The sequence below is a fragment of the Notolepis coatsorum genome, assembly GCF_963971535.1.
Source record: "Notolepis coatsorum genome assembly, chromosome: 15".
Taxonomy (NCBI): Eukaryota; Metazoa; Chordata; class Actinopteri; order Aulopiformes; family Paralepididae; genus Notolepis; species Notolepis coatsorum.
This window is the reverse complement of record NC_140179.1, coordinates 26,015,716-26,043,629: the sequence shown is the minus strand read 5'-3', so window position 1 is coordinate 26,043,629 and position 27,914 is coordinate 26,015,716. Positions and strand designations below refer to the sequence as shown.

Sequence of the window (27,914 nt, the reverse complement as noted above, 5' to 3'; positions counted from 1 at the left end):
AGTAAGTCATACTGGCCAGCAGCGTAACTAGTCGGAGTTGGATATGTACAGATAAATACAGAAAGGTGTGGATAGATATATATAGCGTGAGTATAAATATATATATATGGTATATATAGCATTATTGTACATGCTATCATACAGAGTTATATGGGTTATATGCAGGTGTATAAGTACGTATGTAGAAGGGTTATATGCAGGTATATTCAGACAAATATGGAAATATATACGCGGTAAATATAAAAATATAAATGTAAATATGCTGTATATATAGCACTGACGTACATGCTATCATACAGAGTATATGGGTAGACTATAGTATGAGGTGGGTAGTTTATACATATATCCATATCTATCTGAATATACCTACATAATCCTTCTATATACATACTTATACACATTCATATAACCCATATAACTCTGTATGATAGCATGTACAATAATGCTGTATATACTGTATACACTAAAGCCACACCTGTTGGCCCACACGGTAGGAAGGCGCAGGGCGACGGTGTACATCCGCCGACCGCTTGTGCCGGGCCGCCTGTAACTGTTCCGCAACAGTAAGTGACTTCCGGGGTAGGCCTGATTGGCCCCGACAGGCACGTGACGCGGCAAACTCAGGACGCGCAACGAGGCTGCTGAGAGCTGTCGCGCGGAAATAGGCTGTCTATTGCCATTCTCTAACACAAACTCTAACCTTAACCAGCTCCTTAACAGCGCCTAAACTTAACCGTTCTAACCTTAACCAACTCCGAAACAATGCCTAACCTTAACCTTAACCATGCCTAACCTTAACCGGCGAAAGAATACACGTTAAAAAAAAAATCATGTTAAAAAAAAAAGATTTGATGGGATTCGAACTCACCAACAACGGACCGCAGGATCGCAGGACCGCTGCTCTGCCAGGTGAGCTGAAGCGCCGAATGAAAGTCATGGCGTATTTGGACGGTTACGTAATTCCGCAAGCTCTGCCGCTCGGCTCCACGGAGCGTGCCGCGCGGCAGAGAAAGTTGCGCGTCACGTGCCTGTCGGGGCCAATCAGGCCTACCCCGGAAGTAACTTACTGTTGCGGATAAGCTATAAGCTGCCGGGCCGCAGCACGCACAAGAGCCGAACGCACCCTCTTCCATGTTGCCCGAAACCGACGGATAAACGCCTCGGCAGATGGCACCCCCACGTCCCTCTCCTGTTCAGGAAACAGTGGAGGCTGATACCCAAACTGAACCTCAAATGGGGAGAGACCAGTGGATGCATTGCACAATGAATTATGTGCATATTCTGCCCATGCCAGTTGGTGACTCCAAGTGGTCGGATTGGAGGAGGCCAAGCAGCGAAGCGTACTCTCCATAGACTGGTTGGTACGCTCTGTTTGCCCATTGCTCTCCGGGTGGAACCCTGATGACAGGCTAACCGTCGCACCCAGTATAGCACAGAATGCCTTCCAAAACCGAGCAGTAAACTGGGGTCCACGGTCCGACACCACGTCCTGGGAGATGCCATGAATTCGGAAGACATGGTCAACCACCAGTTGAGCGGTCTCCTGAGCAGATGGCAGCTTGACCAGCGGAATGAAGTGAGCTGCTTTGGAGAACCTATCCACCACCACCATGATGACGCTGTGACCATCAGAAGGAGGCAGACCAGTCACAAAATCCATGGCGATGTGGCTCCACGGACGACTAGGAATGGGCAAAGGATGAAGCAGCCCTGGTGGTGACTGTTGAGAAACTTTGTTCCGTGCACAAACGGGGCAGGCTGCCACAAATTCCCGAATGTCCTTCATCATACCAGGCCACCAGAACCTTCTGGCCAAGAAGTCACGAGTTCTGTGCACTCCGGGATGTCCTGTCAGCCGAGAGGAGTGGCCCCACTTCAACACCCGAGAACGAATGCTGTTTGGTACAAATAACCGACCCGGGGGCACCCCACCCGGATCTGGTTCCAAACGTTGTGCCCTCCGCACAGCAGAGTCAATGCTCCATGTCACAGGAGCTAGGATCTGTCCTGCATGAACAATGGGCTCAGGAGGACGGTCCTCTTCTGATCCATCATATAACCGGGAAAGAGCATCCAGCTTGATATTTTTAGACCCGGGACGGTATGTCAGGAGGAAATTAAACCGAGAGAAAAACAGTGACCAGTCGCGAGTTTCTCCTCTGAGCACCCTGGATATATTCCAAATTTTTATGGTCTGTCCAGACTGTGAATGGGTGTTCAGCTCCCTCTAGCCAATGGCGCCACTCCTCCAATGCCAACTTGACCGCCAACAGCTCTCTGTCCCCAACATCATAGTTTCTTTCAGCCGGCGAGAGCCCACGTGAATAGTACACACATGGGTGTACCTTACCGTCGGACGATGAGCGGTGAGACAGAATAGCTCCGACTCCAAGCTCAGAAGCATCCACCTCGACGATAAATGGCAGGGATGGGTTAGGAGTAATGAGGATAGAACTCAGAACTGAACCTTCTCCTAAGCTCAATGAACGCTGCCTCAGCCTTGGGAGTCCACTGGAAATGGGAAGGTGCTGTCTTCCTGGTGAGTGCAGTGATAGGTGCTGCCACTGAACTGAAATTACGAATAAAACGATGGTAGAAGTTTGCAAATCCTAGGAATCGTTGCACCTGCTTGACCGAGACGGGTGTAGGCCAGTCTGTCACTGCTGACACCTTCTTGGGGTCCATTTGAATCCTCCCCTCAGATACAATGAATCCCAGAAAGGACAGAGAGCGGACATGGAAGGCACACTTCTCAGCCTTCACAAACAACCGTGCATCCAAAAGGCACCTCAAGACCTGCCTGACATGTTTGACATGGTCAGAAATGGACTTGGAGAATATCAGAATGTCATCTAAGTAGACGAAAACAAACTTTTCCAACATCTCCCTGAGCACGTCATTGATTAACGCCTGAAAAACTGAAGGGGCATTAGTAAGACCAAATGGAATCACCAGGTATTCGTAGTGACCATTATGAGTGTTGAACGCGGTCTTCCACTCATCCCATTGGCGTATGCGCCACAGATTGTAGGCATTGCGGAGATCAAGTTTGGTAAAAATGGATGCCCCCTGGAGGCGTTCGAACGCCGAGTTCATCAGGGGAAGGGGATACAGGTTTTTTACTGTAATGCTGTTCAGACCTCTGTAGTCGATGCAGGGTCTCAGTCCTCCATCCTTTTTTCCCACAAAAAAGAATCCAGCACCCGCAGGTGAAGTGGAAGGTCTAATAAAACCGGTAGCCACAGCCTCCTTGATGTAGGTGTTCATAGCTGCGCTTTCGGGGACCGACAACGAGTACAAGGAACCACGAGGGGGAATAGAGCCCGGCTGCAACTCGATGGCACAATCATAAGGTCGGTGCGGTGGCAGGATGGTGACCCTTTGTTTGCTAAACACCTCACTGAGGTCAGCATAGACAGTGGGAACTCCCTCTGGTAACGGGTGTGACTCCACGCTCATGATGTTGGTGCTCTCCATGAGGGGGTCAGCTGTACAAGTAAGCGAGGAGAAGTCCTCACACCTCTAAACTGTCTAAACCAGGGGTGGGCAATTATTTTTCCCAGGGGGCCGAATGAGCAACTGAAAATATGTTGGAGGGCCGGGCCAAAATTCCAAACTCAATTATGCATAATATACATTTTATTTCTATATAAAAAGCAGTAAATGGCATTGTTTTGACCCCTGGTAAGAGTGTATGTTATTATTTGGCAATTAAAAGGTGAGGTTAGCTTTCAAAAATATAATTTATTCAAATATAGTTTATTTCCAAAATGATAAACAAAATGTGAAACATTAATAACAAAGGGCATTTTGAGTTTCATATACTATTGAAACTATTGAAATTGATTTTCTTAGCTTTCTAAAGACATCACATCATCTTTTTTTTTAAACTTTGGCCATTCCGCTGGCTCTTTTTTGCGTTTATCGCATTTTCTCTGGTCAAGAATGACCGACAGAAACAGGTTTGAATGGGTACAGATGGGGGGAAGACACTCTGAGAAAGATACGGCTGCAGTCCGGGAATCGAACTCGCTAACCCCAGATCCGTGACGAGCACGGTTGTCCCCGGCGCCGAAATAGCGCTCGAGGTACGCGGTGAGCTACTGGAGCTCCCCGACATCACATCATCTTATAGCAAAAATAAACAAGACATGTCACTGAACTGTGTAAAGAAAAGTGTCCCAGTTTTGTAGCCTTTTTTACTTTACATGCCTATATTAACACTTTGGTTGCCTTGGGTTAAATTAATGATATACCATAGGTTGCCGGCTCTATTTGTCTATGGAGAAGTACCCCTTCTTTGCATGGCTATAACTTTTTAAATTCTATTGCTACATTGCCATTATTAGGGCCCATTCAAAGTCCTATATGTATTGTTCATTGTGTAGCAACGTTAAACTTTTTCATTCACATATTCATAGTAAAGTATGGTCTAATGTATAAGTATGTTTTCATCTCTTTCTGCAGCTTTCTCCAGAACGTGATCTATAGCCCCAAATGCATTATATTGATGATGCAATACAGTTTTATGGCAATCAGCGCGATATAAAAAATTCCAACTAGACGTACTTCTAGAAGTTACTACACGTCATCTGATGTTGACCGGATGGGCTAGGGGGCGTTTATAATTCCGTGGGCAGCGTTATACCAATCATCTAATGTGGGTCAAATGTTGATAATAGCAGTTAGTATTAGGGGTGGGAATCACCAGTTTCATCACGATACGATACGATATCGATTCTTTGGGCAACGATACGATATTTTCCGATATCACAAAGTCTGCCACGATACGATACGATACGATTCAGGTGCCTGCGATCGATATGAGACAATATTATATGCCCATTTAACACAATCAGTAAAATTTAAATCAACAACAAAAAAGGCAATGGAAATATCATTTGACATTTTTATTTTGGATCTCTTCCAGACATTTAAATGAAAAACAATATTTTTTTGTATTTTATTTTTTTATTATTTTTTAAACAAACATATAAACAAACATGACAACACACAATAAGATATACAAGCATTAATTGTCAGGGCACATCCAATGAGATCACATTTTAGTTAGTTGTCTTATATAAGATATACCCCTAATACCTGTTATCTAAAAAACCTACATACATATGCTCCAGCTCGAACCCCCCCCTCCCGGACCCCACCTTGAGAAGTACCTCCACTATCCCTCGCACCTAACCAGACACTACCATTATAAGCTAGCTTTTATTCTCTCCACCACTTCTAACCACATTGACATTTTGGATTCATTGAGACCCAGAATTCTTGCTGTAGATATTTCATGGTAAATTACATCGAGATATGTAAGAAACCAAACTTTACGGCAAATTTTTTCCGGTTGAAACCAGCGTGATGCGATCAGCTTTTTGGCTACTGTGATACCCGATAAAACCAATCTCTTTAGCTGTGGATTCACTGCAAACTCAAAAACATCATTCAATAGTAATACCGAGGGGTGTACAGGTATATTCCAAGATACGAGTTTTGATATTTGTTGGGTCACATCTTTCCAGAATGCCTTAACTGGTGAGCAGTCCCAATACATGTGCATAAATGTCCCTTCGTCCCCATTTGTACATTGGGTGCATTTGGAATCTTGTTTAAGCCCCATTCGGCACAGTCTTATAGGAGTCAAGTATGTCCTGTGAATATAGTTAAGATTGATTTGTTGATGATCCGGGTTCCTTGATGTAAGTCGGACATTTGCCCAGGCTCCTTGCCAATCAAAGTCATTTTCCAGGTCTGGTATATCCCTCCTCCAGACAGAGTCTAGTTGGAGGGTTTCATACGAGGACGTTAGTAATTTATGATAAAATTCTGAAACAAAACCTCTCGATGTCTCTCTTGCGTAGAAGAATTTGTGGTATCTGTGGTGTTCAATTGGTCTGTCTAATGGAACACCGTGAGACTTCAAACATAGCTCTAACTGTTTGTGAAAAAGCCATGTGGACTTGGTGAGATAAAATTTTTTGCGTATTTCTTTATCACTACAAAAACCCTGTTTGTTAAAAACATCCCCTAATGAGTGTATGCCTTGCTCTTCCCATATAGGGAATCTTATAGGTCGTTTTCCAATTAAGAGTGCATTGTTATTGAATAAGGGAGTATGATTGTGCCATTTTTGTGGGTTAGGATTTTTTTTTTGTGATTCACGCCATATCCGGATCGCATGAGTAATTATGGGGCCAAATTTCCGTTCACAGTGCTTGATTGGTAGTTTAGTGTATGCTATGTCCTTCAGTCTATGTGGGGCTACTATGTTTTCTTCTAATTTTCTCCAGGATGCTAATGCTTGGGAGTCGAACCATGTTGTCAATGGACTTAATGTGTACGCCTTAAAATATAGGAAAAAATCTGGAAATGCCATGCCACCATCTGCTTTATTTCTCTGTGCGGTGGATCTTTTTATACGTGGTGGTTTGTTATTCCAAATAAATTTGTATGTGGAGGAGTGTAATCTTTTCCAGTAACCCTCTGGAGGGGGTAACGGTATCATTGAACTGAAGAAGTTGATTTTAGGTAGTACATCCATCTTAACTATTGATATCCGTGCTTGTACTGTGTTTTTAAGTTTTGCCCATCTATCAAGGTCGTCTTTGATTTTGTTTTGGATTTTTGTGTAGTTGTGCTTCACCGTTTGTCTTATGGTGGGGAATATTTCCACTCCCAAGCATCTGAAATGTTTTACCATCGGTATCTGTCCTGGGAGGGTTGTATCTTTTTTTGCAGGGGTGTTAAGTGGAAGGAAAGCCGACTTCGGCCAATTTATCTTAAAACCCGATAAATCACCAAAGTCCTCAATCAACTTGAGCAGATGAGGCAATGTGGTGTTGGGGTTTTGCATGAACAATATTACATCGTCCGCATATAAACAAATTTTTTGTTGTGTGCCCTTGATTACGATTGGTTCTATGGATTGGGATTGTCTTATATATTGTGCTAAAGGCTCTAATGATAGATTGAACAGTCCGGGACTAAGAGGACAACCCTGTCTGGCAGAGCGTGATACCGGAAAGATTTTGGAGATGATTGTGCCTGTTGTAATCATGGCTGATGGGTCTTTGTATAATACTTTAATCATATCGATGAATCCTTTTCCTAACCCCATCCTTTCTAGCACTGCCCATAGATACGACCATTCCAGCCTGTCAAAGGCTTTCATAGCATCCAGGGACAGCATCGCCTTAGGTATGGTGTCCTCCTTGTCGGCATCAAGTACGTGCAGTATTCGTCTTATGTTTTCAGTGATCAGGCGGCCTCCTATGAAGCCAGTTTGGTCCGGGTGAACTAAAGACGTCATATGCTTTTGTAATCTGATGGCTAATACCTTAGAGTACAGTTTGATATCTGTTCCGAGGAGGCTTAAAGGTCTATAACTACCGCACTCGTTGGGGTCTTTGTCTTTTTTAAGGAGGACTGTTATGAGTGCAATATTGTCATTCTTATGGAAATTCCCCTCCTTGACTGAGTATAAGATCATATTTAGTAATAAGGGGTAGGGGTGGGAATCACCAGTTTCATCACGATACGATATCGATTCTTTGGACAACGATACGATATTTGCCTATATCAAAAAGTCTCCCACGATACGATACGATACGATTCGATTCAGGTGCCTGCGATCGATATGAGACGATATTAATTTTATATGCCCATTTAACACAATCAGTAACATTTAGATCAACCCAAAAAAGGCAACAGAAATATCATTTGACATTTTTATTTTTGAGCTCTTTCAGACATTTAAATGAAAAACAATCTCCTGTTCACTGTAGAGTGTAGAGTGCTCAATAGTGCCAACTAACTTTAATAACTAACTTAAATAACCAACTTTAATAACTAACTTAAATAAGGTAATAACTTTAATAACCAACTTAAACAACAACATTACAACAATATAAACAATATATTAATTAGAACATAATAATAACCAAGGTCATCTCCACTGTCGATTTCCTGAGAGTCAAAGGTCACTCACCCTTGGATATATATTTTTTGTACTAGCATTATGTAAACAATCCCTTGTGTCTCATAAACAAACAATATAAAACGTACTTACGGTAGTAAGTAACAATAACCAAAGGCACCACTTGTAAGTGCAAATGCAGTGCAAATGCAGTACAGCATAGCTAGCTATTATCCACTATACTGAGATATGAATGATTCTGACCCAATTAAAAAATATAAATGTTAGAACAAAGCAAATGTAAACAATTCCACATGTTTCAGTGCAAATGCAGTACAGCATAGCTAGCTATTATCCACTATATACTGGGATATGAATGATTCTGAACCAAATAAAAAATATAAATGTTTGAACAAAGCAAAGTTAACCATTTCCACGTGTTTCAGTGCAAATGCAGTACAGCATAGCTAGCTATTATCCACTATACTGGGATATGAATGATTCTGACCCAATTAAAAAATATAAATGTTAGAACAAAGCAAATGTAAACAATTCCACATGTTTCAGTGCAAATGCAGTACAGCATAGCTAGCTATTATCCACTATATACTGGAATATGAATGATTCTGAACCAAATAAAAAATATAAATGTTGGAACAAAGAAAATGTAAACAATTCCACGTGTTTTCAGTGCAAATGCAGTACAGCATAGCTAGCTATTATCCACAATACTGGGATATGAATTATTCTGAACCAAATAAAAAATATAAATGTTGGAAAAAAGCAAATGTAAACAATTCCACATGTTTCAGTGCATGACATCAGGCAGTCAAGTATGTCCTTAAGTGTTCTTCTTTGGGAGGTTTTTCTTCAAAAAAACCAACTGATCGACATGCTCAGCAGACAAACAGCTGCGTTCTGAACGGACAATGTCACCTGCAGTGCTAAAAACACGCTCAGAAGGTACGCTAGTACCAGGAATGCAGAGGTATGTTTTGGCAAGGTTTGCCAGGAGAGGAAGCTCAGTCTGCTGGCTTTTCCACCACTCTAACACATTACCTCCGAGGGCCAAAGATGCAGTCTCTCTATACTTAGCAGCTTCAGCCTGGGCTCGCTCTCTGGAGGACTTGGTCTGACGAGGGTCCACATCGCAGAAGGTGTCACCAAACCATTGTTCAATTGCCTTTGACTTCTTGGAAGCGGGAACGTATTCTGAAATGACACAGAAAGACAAAATATCTCTTTCAAACACTTGTTAGCTGATTATAAAAGGGGAACTTCACTGAACAAATTAAAAGTTCCCCTTTATTTAACTAATTTACATGTTTATAACATTGAGTCAATAACACTTTCCACAAAAAGGAAACCTACACACGCACGCACGCACGCACACACACACACACACACACACACACACACACACACACACACACCTTGTGCAGTGGCTTGAGCCTGAGACGTCCCCGGCACTTCATCAGAAGGTTGGTCATCAGATGTGTGAGGAGGTGTACTCGGCTCCACCTGCACCGCTGTGTCATTCTGTAGAGACACACACACACACAAATATTAAATATAATCATTACAACACTAAATAAAGTAATGAATAATACATCCATTATGAATAGTGTTTGCATTTCTAAAACACAAATAGACAAAATAATATGATCTTAAGTAATGAATAATACATCCATTATGAATAGTGTTTGCATTTCTAAAACACAAATAGACAAAATAATATGATCTTACTTTCTGGTCCCACAGCTCTGCAGCCTCATGGATGACACCCTGGAATGTTGCAGCTCTCTCTGCCTCACTTAGAAATGGCAGCTTTTTGAATCTTGGGTCCAAGGCAGATGCTCTCTGCAGAACTTCATGCAAGCCCACATACCGCTCTCCAAGCTGGCCGGCCATTACCTCCTTCATCTCTGTCAGCAAGGTGGAGTCTTCCTCTGAGATGCTGAAATGCTCCAACAGTTTAGCTTTCATTGGAGCAATGACAGACAGAGTGGGCTGTCCGAGCAGGTTGACCAAGTCCTCAGCTGTAGTGATGTCACTCTCGTTGAGTGTATGCACGTCCTTTGCACCTTTTCTTAGTTTTCTGTCCAGCAGTGTGGTGCACACTGTAGCTTGTTGCTCCAAAAAACGCTCGAGCATATCATATGAACTGTTCCAGCGTGTTATCACGTCTTGCTTTAGCTTGTGCTCTGGAAGTCCAAGCAACTTCTGCTTCTCTTTTAAAAGTGCAGTTGCCACCGTGCTGCGGTGGAAATACGAGACAACCCGTCTCACTCTGCCCAAAAGACGTGCTGCACCAGCACATTTAAGGCCTTTCTGCGTCGCCAAGTTGATAGTATGTGCAAAGCATGTTATGTGTGGCGACATATTTGCCTCTACTCCGGCTACAAGCATGTTGCTGGCATTATCCGTTACAAGCGCAGGTCTTTTGTCGCTTTTTGTGGCACTCTGCACATGCTTCGGTCAAAACTGTGCCAATATTTGCTCCCGTGTGTGAGTCATTCAACACGCGTGTCTGGAGAACATAATTTTTCATTTGCCAGTCTTTGTCAATATGATGACAGGTCACAGCTACATATGATTCTGTGGTACATGACGTCCAACCATCTGTAGTGAGAGCGACTCGTTCTGCGTTCATCAGCTCACCTTTTATTTCGTTTCGAATAGTATTGTAGAGCGTCGGTATACAGGTTTCACTGAAGTGCTTTCTTGATGGAATTGTATATCGCGGCTCCAGAGTATGGAGTAGATCACGAAAGCCGTCGTTTTCAACAACGCTGTACGGCCTCATGTCTTTGCAAATGAAATTTGTAATTGCAGCCGTGATACTCATCGCTCTTTTAGAGTTGTGATTCAGTTTCTGCGGAAAGAAACTTGTCAAGACTGGTGTTGTTGTTGACTTCGCAGCCTCTGACGCACTAGCGGCGGCATGGGGATCAATGCCATGCTTCTTCTTGAGGTGCACAGCAAGGTTTGTCGTGTTTCCCGAGTAACGTATCTCTACTTTACATTGTTTGCAGACGGCATTCGATTTGTCTGTTGTCCCGTCTTTCATCCGAAACCCAAAGTATGTCCAGACCGCTGATTTGTTTCCTTTAGGAGAGATAATATCCTCACCGTCAATGTTTTGGTTGTTAGCCATCCTGCAGCTGCTGTTGACTGTTGTGTTGGTGGTTTGATTTCCCGTTTCACGTGACGATCTCGCGCGAATCCAGCTGCCTGCCGGCGCTTTCGGTTTCTAGATGAGACTTGCGCGCGGCGCAACAGGAAAATGAATCGATAATGATCGATCGTTTTACGTGGCATCGATCCTACTTGATATTTGAAATTAGATCGATATATCGATCTGGATCGATGTATCGTCCCACCCCTAGTTAGTATCGAAGACGGTAACGTTACACGCTGAAACTCACCCCAGTCTCCGCGCGCCGTTGGGCGATCATCGTCGAGTTGAAATCTTATCATTATGGGATGTAAATTTACCCGGTCCATCTCCAGCTTGTATAATGGTATATACGTCCAAATCATGTTGTTTATCGAGTTATTGGCAATCGATCACTGTGTAGTGTGACGAGCCAGAGTCGCGGGACCTATAGCGAGCGCCGGAAGTACTACGGTCGTCTAGGACAACCTCTATTCAACATCCTGTTTGGCGATTGCGCCGATCGGCCACCAGATGGCGCTCCTGAACCGCCAGAGAGCTCAGTGGGTCCTGCTGGTGGATCTCAGGCCAGCGGAGGGGACATATGAATCCGATCGCAGATTTTTGAAATATTGATATAAGGACGCTGTACAGCGTCCCCCGGCAACTTGAGCATGGCCAGCAATGACGTGAAAAGACGTTTCATGGTAGTCAAAGTGTTAAACATTTAATGTTTTCAGAACTGTGCAAAAAAAAAGAAAAAAATATATCAAGTGTCCCATTTCACTTGTTATATTTCCACATTTTAGTGTTCTTCAGTTCTTTTTTTTCATTTTTTCAGTGTGAGAAATCCAGTCTCTGTTGAGCTTTAACAAGTCCATCAAAGTCAGGTTGCATGTCTGAGGTGGAGATGCGAAGCACAGCTGCCAGATGTTCATCAGTGAGAGAGGATCTGTACCTGGACTTGGTAAACGTCATGACTGAGAATGTCTGTTCACATATGTAGGTGGATCCAAAGAGAACCAACATCTTCTGAGCATGTCTCCTCATGTTTGGAAAGTTCTCCTCCTTGAGAGCAGAGTAGAACTCTAGCAGTGATGCTGACTTAAAGTGCTCTTTCAGTAGTGAATCAGACTGCAGGTCAATGAGTTCAACCTGAACAACTATCAACACTGCAGGTAAAGGGAGAGGAAACCAGCTGCATTTCATCCTCAACCTTTTTGAAATCTTGAAAACGCCTTGAAAATTCATCATGCAGTGCTCCCAACATGGATGAGTACCTGTGCCGGTGATCAGCTGATGGTTTGACTTCTTTCAGGGTTTTCATGTGTTTGAGATTGTTGCTGCCTAGTTGCCTTGAAATTAATTGCAACTTTGTCATGAATGCTTTCACATGGCTATGCATTTCATGAGCAAAAATGCCCTTGCCCTGCAGTTGTGTGTTCAGTAGGGATGGGTACCGTTCACATTTGAACCGATACGGTACTGGTACCTGTGAATCGATACCGGTTCGGCTTGCCCCGACTGCTTTGTTGTTGAATCAAGTCAAATCCTAGGTAAGCGTATATTGTGCGTGTGAACGTTGACATGAAAAGAAAAAAGTTTAAAAAAAAAAGTTAATTTTATTTTTATTTTTTTATTATTATGTAATCTTTCGCGGGCCGGTCAGAATCATCCCGCGGGCCGGTACGTACAATGCCCAGGTCTGGTCTAAACTGTTCTCCGCCAGAACCTTCTCACCGAGGGAGTCCCAATCAAACTGTGGATCCCATTCCAAACTCCCATCCTGATCGACAGATGACTGGGAGTGCAATGGTTGAGAGAGTGGGCTCTGGAAACCAAGACCGCCCACTGCTTCAACAGGATCACAACCGCTCTCACTAAACTGATCATAACTCGTGGGTGACGGAGGAATTTGGAAACAACGGTGACAACATTGGGAGCCCCACTGCATGACAGTGTCCCTCTCCTCACCCCAATTTATCTGTGGCTTGTGTTTACTAAGCCAAGAATGACCCAGCACAATGGGATACGTGGGGGAATCCACCAAAAAGAATCGAATGCGCTCAGAATGGTTCCCATAAGCAACCCGCATAGATAAATAATTGGTTCTTTTGGTGACACTGCCTGTACCCAATGGCCGTCCATCAAGCGCCGTGACACTACAGGGCTTATGGAGGGAATGTACAGGTATTTTAGAGTCCTCAGCCCATCTGGAATCGATGAAACTGTCCACTGCCCCTGAGTCTAAAAAGGCGTCAACCTTAACAGACTGCCTGTTCCAGCCTAAAACCACAGGCAAAAAAGTTCGAAAGGAGGTGATGTGATGTCTCACTAGTGTCTCTCGGCCCACTAGCGAGACTGACTGTTTCCCTTCAGTTTCGGACACTCCACCCTCGTGTGACCTTTTCTCCTGCAGTAGCGGCACCAATCCACATGAGAACCAGTCTGCCTGGAGTCACGCACAGAAGTGCTGTCCACCTGCATAGGTTCAGACGAGCTGGCCACTGAAGGTTGTGGAGGAAAGGACGAAACTTCCTCCAGCGGGACACGAAAAAGTTGGCCCCGCCTCTCACGCTCACGGTCTCTGATCCGGTTATCAACGCATATGGCGGTAGTGACCAGTGTGTCAAAATTGTCTGGAGATCCCACAACCGCCAAAGCATCTTTAACCTGATTAGATAACGCGTTGGTGAACAAAGTGATGAGTGGTCAGCCTGTAGCCCCAGCCAGTGTCCTGAAAGCGATGGAAAACTCAGCTACACTACTGGCGCCCTGGCGCATGCGCGTGAGCTTCATGGCGACCTCTTTATCGTAGAGTTCATGATCAAAAACTATCTCCATCTCATTCATGAGTCCCTGTGAGTCGTTTAAAACTAGAGCCTGAGCCCGTATGAGTGGAACAGCCCAATCGAGGGCAGGTCCCTCCAACAGGGATAGAATTAGGGCAACACGGGAATCCTCAGACTGAAAACGAGAAGGCTGGGCTCTGTACACTATTTGGCATTGTGCCAGAAAACCACGGCATTTACCTGACTCCCCGCTAAAGCGCGAAGGGAGCTGAACTTTAGCCTCACGAGGAAATGGCTGGGGTACTGTGTGTTGTACTTGAGAGACGTTAGGAGATATTTGGGAAGATACTTGTGCATTGGCTATACTGTCAGCCAGATTACGCATGGAACCTTCCATCTTGCACAACCCTTCAAACATCTCCCCACGCTGTATCACCATGAGGGCTTGTTGCTCTTGTAATTGTTTGATAGCTTCCATATGTGAAAGTAATCCCTGATGCTGTGCAGCAAGTGCACGTTCGAGACCAGTATTATCCGCTGACCCATTCATGGCTTTTTCATTCTGTGAGGGCTGTGGGTGTGTGTGTGTGGGTCATGAGCAGATAATAGGTCATCTTAAAGTTATACGTAAAACGAATAACCACAAAATTGCTTACGCAGACGTTTTAGGAGAAGGGGGAAAATACACAACACAAAACAACCTTTACAGGTGAAAGCCTCAAAGTGAGTATTTAAGAAAATAAGTAAAGTCCAAAAAACAGGACAACACTCATTAAAGGGGTATTGTAGAAAGAATAAATAAGCCACAAAGGCAACTCCTAAAACCAGAGTTTATATTGAAAACATAAAACAATAAACCTCCACCAAGGGAGTTTATGTGCAACGGACAGTTCCAAAAGAACAAAAGAAAACACTACCATAAAGGACTCAGCCTCTATAAAGTAAAGTGTAAACTAAGCCAGTAGCCGAAAACAAGATGGCTACAAAAGAAGGCTAAATGCTGAATAGGGCAGCACTACACTTAATTATACAACGGCATGCAAATTTCTCGATTCTGATTGGCCATTTACACGTCTTTATTGGCAACAATCCACGGTCCTGGGCTCAGGACCCGCCCACAACCGAATCACATATCACTCCCCGGCTCACTCCGGGAGAAAACAAGATCGCGGACAACAAATGGTTATGTTGAAAGCACCATAACGACTAAATATGAAGCGATTCTGTCAAGGGGAATGTGTTAGTCCTTTAAACAATGTTGGATGATGTAATTGATGGGTCTTGAGTCAATCTAGAACAAAAGAAAAATCGCGGATTGATTGATTGATTAATTGATTGATTTAAATTTCTTCCTTCCTACTTTCTACTGACTGCAGCGTTCTCTCTCACACTGTCCGACGCTGGCGTACCCACAAACACACACACACACATACACACACACACACACACACACACACACACACACACACACACACACTGTGACACACACACACACACACGCACACACACACACACACACACACACACACACTCCTGTCTGCAACAGCGGGGGAGTCAGACTGAGAGAGAAGCAGCGCTGTTTTAAGTGAGCATGGTCTATTGAATTGATTGATTGGTTGATTGCTAATTTTATTACTGTACCCCTGGTTTCCAACTGGTTAAGTTTAGGCTAAAAGAAATAAATAAAAAAATAGGGCGAAGAAAACGTTTTTTTCCTATAGGGCAAAGAAAACCTTTTAATTTGTTTTACCTACTTTATATAGAAGCATCTAAGAATGAAGTTCTATGGAAAGTAGGTCTGCATTCCCTTAACAATTGTGTGTATTGAGCCGTACTGTATTGTACCCATTCTGCATCTGGTAATACAATTTTCAATCAATCATTCCAATAATACACAGTTGGATGTGTTAGTTGGTTGGATGCACTTCAAGCTGCTTCCACATGAGGCAACTTCTCTCAATCATTCCAATAATACACAGTTGGATGTGTTAGTTTGGTTGGATGCACTTCAAGCTGCTTCCACATGGAGGCAACTTGTCTTTTTTGTAGTTGTGGGAACTACTTTTTCTGGCGGATGGTTTTTTCAATAAATCTTCGATTAATGTGTGTTTATTGTATAGAAATAAGGTTGGATGAATCTGGCAGTTGTATAAAAGCTTTACATCACGCGCAGGAGTGGTTTGTGACCAATAAACCATGCCTAGGGGGGTCTAACGACCCTCGGCTGCGCCTCGGGCCTAACGACCACCCCTAGGCATGGTTTATTGGTCACAAACCACTCCTGCGCGTGATGTAATGCTTAAATATAATGAGCCTGACCAAACGTATAGCCAGCACAAGGAAAATGAAAAAGCAGTTGACACTGCAATCTCCAAACTTAAATAGACTCCACATGGCCATAGGCACAGCTGTACTGCATCAGGTGCAATCAAGCCCACACACCTGCCGACCCATGAGGCAATTAACCACAGGGAACAGGGATTGCCAGCTATCCCTCACAGAGAGGTGAAATAAAGCAAAAATAGACAGCTGTCCCTCACAGAAACCATGACATTATAGGCATATATAAATGAGTACTACTGAGAAATCTGTTTAATATTGAACAAATGCAAAGACACACAATAAAGCGGTGTAACTGTCCTTTACACTGCAGGTGCAAATATCCCAGATCAGACTTTCACAAAATGTGACTCAGATCAGATCTTTTCACGACAGTGTGTGCAGCACAAATCACATGGAATATGTTCTTTTCTATTCTGATTTGGGCCACTTTCATAATGTGGTCCTGAATCAGATACAGGTCAGATTTTTTGCAATGCAACCTCAGTCTGAAAAGTCATGCGATTTTCATGCTACTTTTTTTTTACGTCCATCTTCTTTATTGTTCATTTGCGCATGCGGGTCAGTTCAGGAGCAGTAACCAATTCACACTGGAATCTGATATCGGGCCACTTTTTTTTTTTAATGATGTGAACAGCCAAACAAAATAAATCAGATCATATCTGAGCAATGAATCAGAATTGAGCGCTAATAATAATAATAACAACAACAATTAATTACATTTTATATAGCGCTTTTCTAGACACTCAAAGAGCTCCCCACAATGTAGGGTGGAAATTGCCGCCTTCATCACCACTGGTAGCACCCAACCTTGGGCTACGCAGGCTCAATGGCTGCCATACACTGGCACCAGGCACACATCCCACTACACAATGGCATACACTGGCACCAGATACCAAATTCATTAACCGTACTGACCTGAATCATGAGACAATTGAAACTGTATGGGTTGAAATTCTGTTAGAACGGGCTAAATCTGTACTAGTCGGCACAATCTACAGACCGCCAGAACAGAGTGGCTTTTATGATACACTGGATGGGTGCTTAGCTGGAGTTGAGGATGTAGACAAAATTCTTATTGGGGACTGGAACACCCCCAATGCAATGTAAGGAAGCACCCGTCTTCAAGGCCTTCAGTAGGTTTTGTGATCTGCACGGCTTCAGCCAGCTAATCACCCAACCCACAAGAGTGTGTGATTCAACACAAACTACCATTGATCTCATTCTGACCTCTGACAAGTCCAGGATCTCCAATAAAGGGGTTATAGCATGCGGGTTAAGCGATCATTATATGATATTCTGTACCCGCAAAAATCTAAAACAAAAGGCCGGCTGTCACAAAACAGTCACATCTAGGGACCTCGAAACCTACTCTAGCGAGGCCTTTAACCAAGAACTGGAGCGCCTGGACTGGTCAGATGAGCTCAGTGGTACACTAGTTGAAGAAACATGGCTTGGATTCAAAATCAAATTCACAACAATACTTAAAGGGGAACTATCTTACTATTTCTTTCACTATTTGGGCAATTTTACATCATTCCTGTGAGTATATGGAACACATCTGTACTTTTTTTTTTTTCCATTGTTTTGTATTTCTAATCAAGTTCTGTAGAGCAGCATTTTCTACCCTTCAAGATTCCAAGCTGTTTTTGGCTGGGCTCCGCCCATACTCGCAATGCGCTGTATGACAGTCACCCACAGTCTGCACTGGCAGACAGAGAGATAGAGAGGGAGACTAATTAATTTCGCCGCGGGGGGGGGGGGCATAATCCCACGGGACAATGCATTGGTAACTTGTTTCAAATGACAATATATACCCCAGTGAATATTATTGCACGGATCGGAATACGAATATATTTTGCAACAGGTTGACGTGACGCAAGTGCTAATACAGAGAGAACGAGAGAGAGAACGAGCGAGAGAGAGAGAGAGGGAGAGAGAGATAGAGAGGGAGAGAGAGATAGAGAGGGAGAGAGAGAAAGGGAGAGACAGATAGAGAGATGGAGAGAGAGAGAGGAGAGATCGCTCCGAGAGCGTGTGTGTGCGTGCTTCGAGTTGTGATGCAGGGGGACTCGGGGAGAGACAAAGGAGAGATTGCTCCATATGAGCCTCTCTCTCTCCCTCTCTCTATCTGTATCTCCCTCTCTCTCTCTCTCCCTCCCTCTCTCTTTTTCTCTCTTTTGGGGAAGTGCAAGTGTCTGTCTGTCTAAACCGCTTTTGCATTATTTCCACTGCTCCGTTGTTGAGCGAATTGTTGATTGTGGGCGGTGGCTACAACCAGGGGCTGAGATATGCAGATCAGTGCCTAATTCACGTCAGCGAACCAGTCAAATCAGAATGGCTTGGTTCAGTGGGGGAGGACATTGTCTCATCTGAACTGGAAGAATGCGCAAAAAATTGAATTTGCGACATAGATAGTGTTGATACAACCCCACATTGCTAGAAAACAATGCTAAACACTGGAAAAGGCCATTTATACGATAGTTAACAACATGGCCCCCCTAAGAACCACCAGGGTTAAAAATCGCGCTGAGCCATGGATGCACACTGAAATACTGACCGCTATGAAAACCAGAGACAAAAAATGCTCTGAACTTCATAAAAGTCAGACAAAGCTTACCAAAAGCTCAAACAGTGAACTCCAAGCCCACGTGATTGAACTCAAAATACAAAGAAACAGACTAAGAAACTATGTAAAAAACATGATCAAATCCACAAAAAAATAAATCATCAATGACAAAACTGAGGAAAATAAAAACAAACAATTACTCAACAACCAACTAGGCTGCAGAAAAAAACTAAAAACCGGATTTACAAACATAAACATAAAGACAGAAAACACTCTCAAGCTGGATGTGGCCAAATACCTAAACATATTTTTTACAAACATAGCCACAACACTGGTTAATAAACTACCCTCCCACTCAGGGCATTTTGGGGTAGAACACATCCTAGCCTACTACAAAAACCTAGGGGTCCGCAAAAATGATTTCAAACTTGAAATGGTAACAACAGATGAGGTACTCAAAAAACTGAGCGCCTTCCAACCTAACAAGGCCACTGGCCATGACAATATCCCCTCCAAATTCCTCAGAGACTCAGCAGCCGCCATCACCCCAGTCATCACACATAATAAACCTCTCCATAAAACAGGGACACGTCCCCAAAGACTTCAAAACTGCGAGAGTGACCCCCCTGCACAAAAAAGGCAGTAAATTAGACCCAGGCAACTACCGCTCTGTTTCTATTCTTACCTCCATCTCGAAAGTCATGGAAAAAATGGTCTGCGAACAGGTTGAAAAGTACCTCGCGGGCAAAAAATCGAATCTACGAATTCCAAACTGGCTTCAGAACATCCCACTCCACTGACACATGCCTTCTCTATTTGAACGACCACATCAAACAAGAGGTGGACGCGGGCAAATACTGCGGCATGGTCATGCTAGACCTACAAAAGGCCTTTGGCACTGTCAATCACTCCATTCTGATTGACAAGCTAAAAGCAATTGGTTTTGATAGTCTATCAGTGAGCTGGATGCAATCCTACCTGGAGGGGAGAGAACAGATGGTGGAGGTAAACGGTACCCTATCCCCCCCCCCCCCACAGTGAGCTGTGGTGTTCCACAAGGAATCATACTAGGACCGCTACTGTTCCTAATTTATGCAAATTACATGTCGTCAGCTTGTGACTGCAACTTGTTCCTGTTCGCGGATGACTCAGCCCTGCTGGTCCCCTGGATTCTCTCTCCCCCTCACTTCTCTCTCCCCCTGGGTTCTGTCTCCCCCTGGGTTCTCTCTCCCCCTCGGTTCTCTCTCCCCCTCGGTTCTCTTTCTCCCTCGGTTCATTCACCTCTTAAAAAGCATGTCCTCCTTGGGCCTGAAGTTCTGCACGATGCCTCCGGTGCCGTGCATGATCCTGGTGTGGCAGTCCAGCCGCTTGGGCCTGTAGCAGAACCAGGGCTCCCCCTGCTGGAGGTCCGTGAAGTTGCACAGCGGCCGCAGCCCAGGCGGCAGGCAGACGTTGCAGTCGGTGCTCTCGCTCTGCGAGCCCGAGCGGAACAGGCTTTTGTAGAAGAGCCGGTGCGGCTGCTCCCTCGTCAGCCTGCTCAGCACGGAGACGGCCTCGCTGGGATGGACCAGGGTCACCTCCACCTGCAGTTTCAGGTTCAATAGTTGTGTTTTATTTGTCACATATAAGGTACGTGTGTACATTACAGTGAAATGCTTGGTTCTGTATGAGCCTCCTGAGAATGTGCTTCATACAGTAAAAAAAAGTGAAAAGAATAAAGACCAAACACTATACAAAATATACAATATACAACTAAAGTACAAACTAAAGTACAAATGCAAACAATGAAGTACAAAATGCAAATTTTCTAAAATGCAGAAATCAGGTAGGGATGTGCAGAAACGAGGTAGGTATGTGCAGAAACGAAGTAGGGATGGGCAGAAACGAAGTAGGGATGGGCAGAAACGAGGTAGGGATGTGCAGAAACGAGGTAGGTATGTGCAGAAACGAAGTAGGGATGGGCAGAAACGAAGTAGGGATGGGCAGAAACGAGGTAGGGATGTGCAGAAACGAGGTAGGGATGTGCAGAAACGAGGTAGGGATGTGCAGAAACGAGGTAGGTATGTGCAGAAATGAGGTAGGGATGTGCAGAAACGAGGTAGGGATGGGCAGAAACGAGGTAGGGATGTGCAGAAACGAGGTAGAGATGTGCCCACCTGTGCCCTCCCCTCCCAGAGCAAAGGGAAGAAGGCAGAGTAGGACCCGTTGAGGTGGTCCACCAGCTGCCCCGCCACACCCGCCACCAGCTTCGGGTCATGCAGCCGAGCGATGAGGAAGTCTCCCCCATAGCGCTTGGGATTCCCCTGGAAGTCGAACATCTGGATGACGGCCTCCAGCTGCTCCCCGACATGCCACCCTCTGCCTCCCTCCGGCGGGTGGGGGAGGGTGAAGCTGCTGTGCGCGGGGTCGCTCGTCTGGCTCAGGGGTTGAGGCTTGACGTCCGGAGCCTCGGGCCAGGCGATGGAAGCGAGGAGAAAGCGCTCCTCCAGATCCTCCTCGAGCGAGGGCTCCTGGCCCCGGTAGCTGCATTCTCTGTGGGCGGGTTGAGGCACGGGAGCACAGGTAGAGGTTGCGGCGGGTTGCGCGGGAGCACAGGTAGAGGTTGCGGCGGGTTGCGCGGGAGCATAGGTAGAGGTTGTGGCGACGGCTGTGTGGATTTCATCCTGAAAGAGCTTGTAAAATGGAGGAGGAACAGGTGAGGATGCAAAACGTGACCTGTTTAAAAATAGCTCATACTGATTTAAAGATGTTCATACTGTGTGCAAAAGTGGCCCAAATAGTTTTTGCTCATATGTGACTCTGTGATCTGTTTTTTTTTCTTCATGGCAGTGTGAACACCAATCTCACGGAATCAGATCTTTTCAATATATATATTTTTTGTATCCACTTTTTCTCCCCATTTTTCTATTTTTCTCCCATCCCAATTTCGTATATCCAATTCTTCCCTCCCCTGTCTTGAACGTTGCTAGACTATGCCTCCCACAGGTCGGTTGTAGTGAGGAGAGAAGCCTTGCATCACGTGTCCCCTCCGGTACACGAGGAGGCAGCCTGTCGCATCTTTTTACCGCAGCAGCTCGAACTCTCAGTGGCGAGGAGTTAACGTGTGGGAGGCTCACGCTGCCCCCGTCACTTCCTGCTTCCGTCACACCGGCGTCACCAAACCGACCTGTAGGAGTCGCTGTCCACAACGTCAAATCCCCACCCACAGGCTTTCCCACCCTCTAACACTTGCCAATTGTGTTAGTATGAACGACCGGCCAGCCGGTAGCAACGCCGAGAGCTGGGCTCGAAGGCGAGCGCCAATCAGCCGCCCAGATCTTTTCAATTCTGATTTGGGGCACTTTCATATCCGTTAGCATAGCATCTACTGCTAGCGTAGCCTCTGCAGCTAGCAAGGTCTCCACTGCTAGCTTGACCCCGACTGCTTGGACTGCCTTTTCGCTAGTGCAGTCCATACGTACAGGACAGCTTTTGTAGCTAGCGTAGCCTTGAGGGTTAGCACAGCTACTTCGGCTGGAACGGAGCTTCAGGGAATTTTTCCTGAGGTCCAGGCGTCACCATGGGAGGGAACTCTCATGGACTACCGTGGAGCCCCCAGGACGAGACGGGGTTTCCGACGCCACAGGCCGGAAACCCCCAGGCCGGTGTTTCCTGCCTCAGAGACGATTCCTGCTCCTGCTCCCATGGACCTTGACTCCGGGTCCTGGTCCTGCTCCTGGGGAGACCTCGACTCCGGGTCCTATGTTAAAGGGGAACTATTTTACTATTTCTTTCACTATTTGGGCACTTTTACACAATTCCTGTGAGTCTATGGAACACCTCTGTAATATATATTTTTTTTTATTCATTGTTTTGTATTTCTAATCAAGTCCTCAAAAACAGCATTTTTCTACCTCAAGATCTCGAGCCGTTTTGAGCCTGGGCTGCAGGTGCAGGTGCAGGTGCAGGTGCCACTGTGTGCAGCTCATCTTGTATCTCAACATTAACATGCAGCGGTGTCTTTATGACATCACAGATAGGCACATTTTCAGATGACTCAGTTCAGTGAGGGTGAATATTGTGAGAGGGGAATTGGAAGAATGCACCAATATGAGAATTTTGAGACATAGATCATATTAATATAAGTTCACATAGCTAGGAAACAATGCTAAACACTCAAAAAGGCCATTTATAAGATAGTTCCCCTTTAATTTGTGTTTCCTTGTCTGGTCTTGTTGTCCTGTCTGGTTTAGGTTAGTTCTTGTCTTGTGTATTATGTTCCCAGTGAGTTTAGTCTGTCTTGTGTTTGTGTCATTTTAGTCTGTTAGTCTGTTCCCTTTCCCACGTGTGTCTCATTTGCAATCATCCCTCATGTGTCAATTAACCTGTGTGTATATATGTCAGTCTGCCCCTGTCTTCCTTGCACGTTCATTGTTTACTCTTCGGTACCTGTTCTATGTCTCCTGTTTGCTGTATCCTGTTTGTTGTTCCTGCTATGCCTTGTTCATTCACTCCACCTGCCATGCCATGTTTGTTCACCCCGTCAGTAAGTCTTGTACCAGTTTATGTTAGGTTTATTCGTGTATTCCCTACTTTAGTTTTTCCCTCTTCCAGTTTTAACTGAGAGGTTTTGTTTCGTGTTGAAGTTCATTGTTTATAGTGTTTTGGTTTGTAGTGTTCAGTTTTGTGTTTAAGTAAAGATTCTTTACCTTTATCACTACCCAGCTTTTTCTGCCTGCTTCCTCACTCCTGTCTGCATTTTGGGTCCCACTACCAATTCCACCATGTCAAACCTTAACAATTTCATCAAAAGAGTGAGGCCATGTCCAGACGAAAACGATTTAGATCTTTTTCGTTTTCATTTTGTTTTCATTTTAAAAAAGGTTTCCGTAAAAATTAAATTGTCTCGAGAAAATAAGTGCGTTTCCTGTTTTAGACGTCTCTCTTTTATTTTGAAACCCCCTGACCGGAAGTGTTATCATTGTTCTGTGCTGTGCCTTTGAGCTAACGTAACGATAGTTTCCAAAGGAGTGGAGAGAGAGAGACCGCGGCTCAAACTACCTGTGTTGTATTAAAGTAATTGATTGATGTTTAACTTGTCCCTGTGTCCAGTCCTTTTGACTAGCAAACGTTGTCTGTATTTAACGTTACCTCAGGATACCACTGTCTATTGTATTTAGTTGGTTAGCTATTTAGCTAATGTTGATAGCATTGGATAGCATCAACGCTAACTGGCTGGCTACAGCTCAATACCAGCCATGGGAAACTATTTACTAAATTATGGAGGCTTTTTAACACTTTGACTGCCGGGACCCGTCTTTAGACGTCTTTCCTGGCCATGCTAAAGTTGCCGGGGGACGCTGTACAGCGTCCTTATATCAATATTTCAAAAATCTGCGATCGGATTCATAATGTCCCTCCGCTGGCCTGAGATCCACCAGCAGGACCCACTGAGCTCTCTGGCGGTTCAGGAGCGCCATCTGGTGGCCGATCGGCGCAACCGCTTAACAGGAAGCGCAGTAGAGGTTTTGCTGGTCGGCCATATTACTTCCGGGCACTCGGGATAGGTTCCGGCACTCTAGCTCGTCACACTACATAGCGATCGATTGCCAATAACTCGATAAACAACATGATTTGGACGTATATACCATTATACAAGCTGGAGATGGACCGGGTAATAATATATCCCATAATGATAAAATTTCTACTCGACGATGATCGCCCAACGGCGCGCGGAGACTGGGGTGAGTTTCAGCGTGTAACGTTACCGTCTTCGATAATAACTGATATTATCAACATTTGACCCACATTAGATGATTGGTATAACGCTGCCCACGGAATTATAAACGCCCCCTCGCCCATCCGGTCAACATCAGATGACGTGTAGTAACTTCTAGAAGTACGTCTAGTTGGAATTTTTTATATCGCGCTGATTGCCATCAAACTGTATTTCATCATCAATATAATGCATTTGGGGCTATATATCACGTTCTGGAGAAAGCTGCAGAAAGAGATGAAAACATACTTATACATTAGACCATACTTTACTATGAATATGTGAATGAAAAGGTTTAACGTTGCTACACAATGAACAATACATATAGGACTTTGAATGGGCCCTAATAATGGCAATGTAGCAATAGAATTTAAAAAGTTATAGCCCTGCAAAGAAGGGGACTTTCTCCATAGACAAATAGCGCTGGCAATCTATGGTATATCATTAATTTAACCTTAGGCAACCAAAGTGTTAATCATCAAGGTAAGAGAGGATTTGTCATGAACTGAAGGGGTATGCTATGGAACAATGTGCTTGGCTACTAGGGGTGTAACGATGCATCGATTAATCGAAATGCATCGATTCTAATGTGACGATTCAACTGCATCGATTTGAAAATGTTAGAATCGATTATAATCGAAATAAAAACAAAAAATATCTTTTATTGACCTATAGTCCATTCATGCTGAGTGAATCAGTTCCCCCAGCCACATTGTGTATTACATTTCTTTTGGGGAATTAACTGATAGAAAATGAATAGAAAATGAATCTAATCGAATCGAATCGTGGTCAAATGAAGAGATTTCATGATGCATTGAATCGTTGCCTGAATAATCGTAATAGAAATTAATCGTTGTGAGGTCGAATCGTTACACCCCTATTGGCTACTACTTGGGTTTTCAGAAAAAGGCCAGCTATGTGACGCTAATCTCTAGCTAGTATCGTGTATTGCATCACACACAGTTGCATCATCCCGATCAAGCTCAATAGCTTCTGTAACACGAACGCAACTACTCTGTACGATGCCATTGTTGTTGTGATGTGGGAGTTTGCACATGCGGGTTAAGGGAGAGGTGGGCTATCGCGTCAACGGTTCAGGAAAATGCTTGTATCGCTTGTAAAGACGATGACGCAAGGGGGGGCGTCTTCAGAATTGCGCACTCTGGGAGCCGGTTTCAGAAAATAGCGTCTTCAGGCTGCCAGAACGCAGTTCTGTGTGGATGAAAGGTGCATACGATCAAATACTTTGACTGATACTACGACCAAAATCGGTTTCGTCCAGACATGGCCTGAGTGTTCTTTCACACCTATTGACCAATCAATTTACACTGACTCACATGTGCCATCTAGTGGTTATATTTGAAAGGACATGTATTTTCCTGTTATTTCATCAAACACAGGACTAATTTACAATATTACGATAGATAAGCGTTTGGTTCCCTCTCTGTCTTGCTGGAGAACAAAAGAATACCTTCTCGTTCCTGTTCGTCTACTGGGAAGCCTCTGCTCACTTTCTACTGTATGAAAGGTGCTATACAAAATGCTCACTTTCTACTGTATGAAAGGTGCTATACAAAAAAAAGTGTATTATTTATTATTCGTTTTTTCCTTTTATTAACACATCCTGCGCCAAAAACCTTGTACAGTGTTTCAAGGTCATGCTAATTCTGCCATTCCACGGCGTACGGCGTTATTGAGATCATATTTCATTTTTTCACCATGGTATTCAGAATACAGATACAGTGGGAGCCTGCACAACTCTGCAACGCTTCAATACTGCCGCCTGGTGGATGATCAGCGAGTTACAACCGGAAATAGATCTCTGGAGATCTCCGTACATCTGGCAAATGCGTCCGGCACTCACATATTGTTGCGGAACTCTAGACATACGTCCGTGTGTAGTGATCGCTGCCATAACGCAATAATCTATATGATTTGGGCGTTTATTATGATTATACAAACCGGAAATGGATCTAGAAGATCGCCGTCAAATAAGTGGGATCTTTTTCCTCCAGTCTCATCGGCGAACGGTAAGAGGACGCTGACGTCATTTTCAGCGTGTTTGTTTATTATTATTAATGCAAACTGCTCTGATCAATATATCACCCATACTACATAAAGCATTTACTGACGATCACGGAATTATAAACGACCCCCCCCCCCCCCGTTCATCCGCGCATGATAAGTCATAGGATCATGTACAGTTGACATTTTTAATATAGCGTGTATCGCCAACAAACGGCAGTTGATAATCTATATATGCGTTTATGCCTATAACTCACATTCTAGGAATTACTGCAGAAAACGATAAAAACATTTATATTCTAGACGGTATTTTCGTATGAATCTATGAATGAAAAAGTATAACGTTCCTACATCCTGAACGATAGATAATCGATGTTGAATGGGCCATAGTAATGTCAATTTAGCAATACAATTTAAAAAGTTATAGCCCTGCAAAGAAGGTGAACATCTCCATAGGCTTAGACTGATGGCAGTGATCATACATTGATGGATATAAGCGTGGCAGTTAATGTGTGTTATAAAGAAATAATATAAATAAATATATTTTATATAAATAAAAATATATATTTTATATAAATATATTTATTTAAATTTGATATAAATGTAAAACAGAGCACACTTTTTAAGCAGGTCCACTCATAACCATGGTCTTACCTCCAGAATGTTGATGCGTAGCAGAATGACCGCACATCCCAGGACCAGGAGGAGGAAGATCTTCAGCTTTCTATGATTAGTTGCCATCTCACGTTCCACTTCCCCCTAGTGGTTGTCGTGTCACACTGTTATCAGTCCCTCTGATATTGGCACAAAAACAATTTAAAGGGTAATGTAAACGTTTTGTTTTGTTTAGGCATAAAAACACTTAACATGTCGTACAATTCATTGTAATCATATTTTCTTTTTTCTTTTCAAGATGATCAATTATCCATGACATAAAACATCAAAGACAAACATGAACCATGATCCCCTCCCTTCATAAACACAACATCAATAAGCTTAGCTTCCCTCTACTCCTTTTTTGGACATGTCTGCTAACCAAACACATTGCTCTTGACCTTTTGTTTATAATTCCTTTTTTTTCTTTTTTTTATGTTTTTTTAATTTGTTGTTATGATTGTTTGGTTTGACGGAACAAGATACCGTGAGTTGTTTGGAGAAATATGGAGAATACCATGTTCAAAAATAAACTTTTCATTCATTCAACATGACATCTCTGGGCCCTATTCCACATACCTGGTTCAACTAAGTCGATCAAAAGTCCCATTATCCAGATTCAATTAACCCGATGTTTGAATCCGTGCTTTCCCTGTTCCTCGAACGCTGATTCAGTCTCGTTAATTCGAACTAGG

The 27,914-nt window shown here is 43.9% G+C and overlaps 1 protein-coding gene across 1 annotated transcript in view; it reads right to left on the bottom strand.

The window, feature by feature from the left end:
* Positions 1–27,914, bottom strand: part of LOC311241983 (NXPE family member 3-like) — a gene marked incomplete at its 3' end in the record, with an annotated part of 129,150 nt that overhangs the window by 45,645 nt on the left and 55,591 nt on the right. The window contains exons 2-4 of the mRNA XM_084330937.1: positions 27,220–27,359; positions 20,942–21,457; positions 20,067–20,368 (exon numbers count right to left, since the gene is read on the bottom strand). Of these exons, the coding sequence (XP_084187063.1) occupies positions 20,067–20,368; positions 20,942–21,457; positions 27,220–27,306 (905 nt within the window). The 5' untranslated portion in view covers positions 27,307–27,359. The remainder of the gene's footprint in view (positions 1–20,066; positions 20,369–20,941; positions 21,458–27,219; positions 27,360–27,914) is intronic.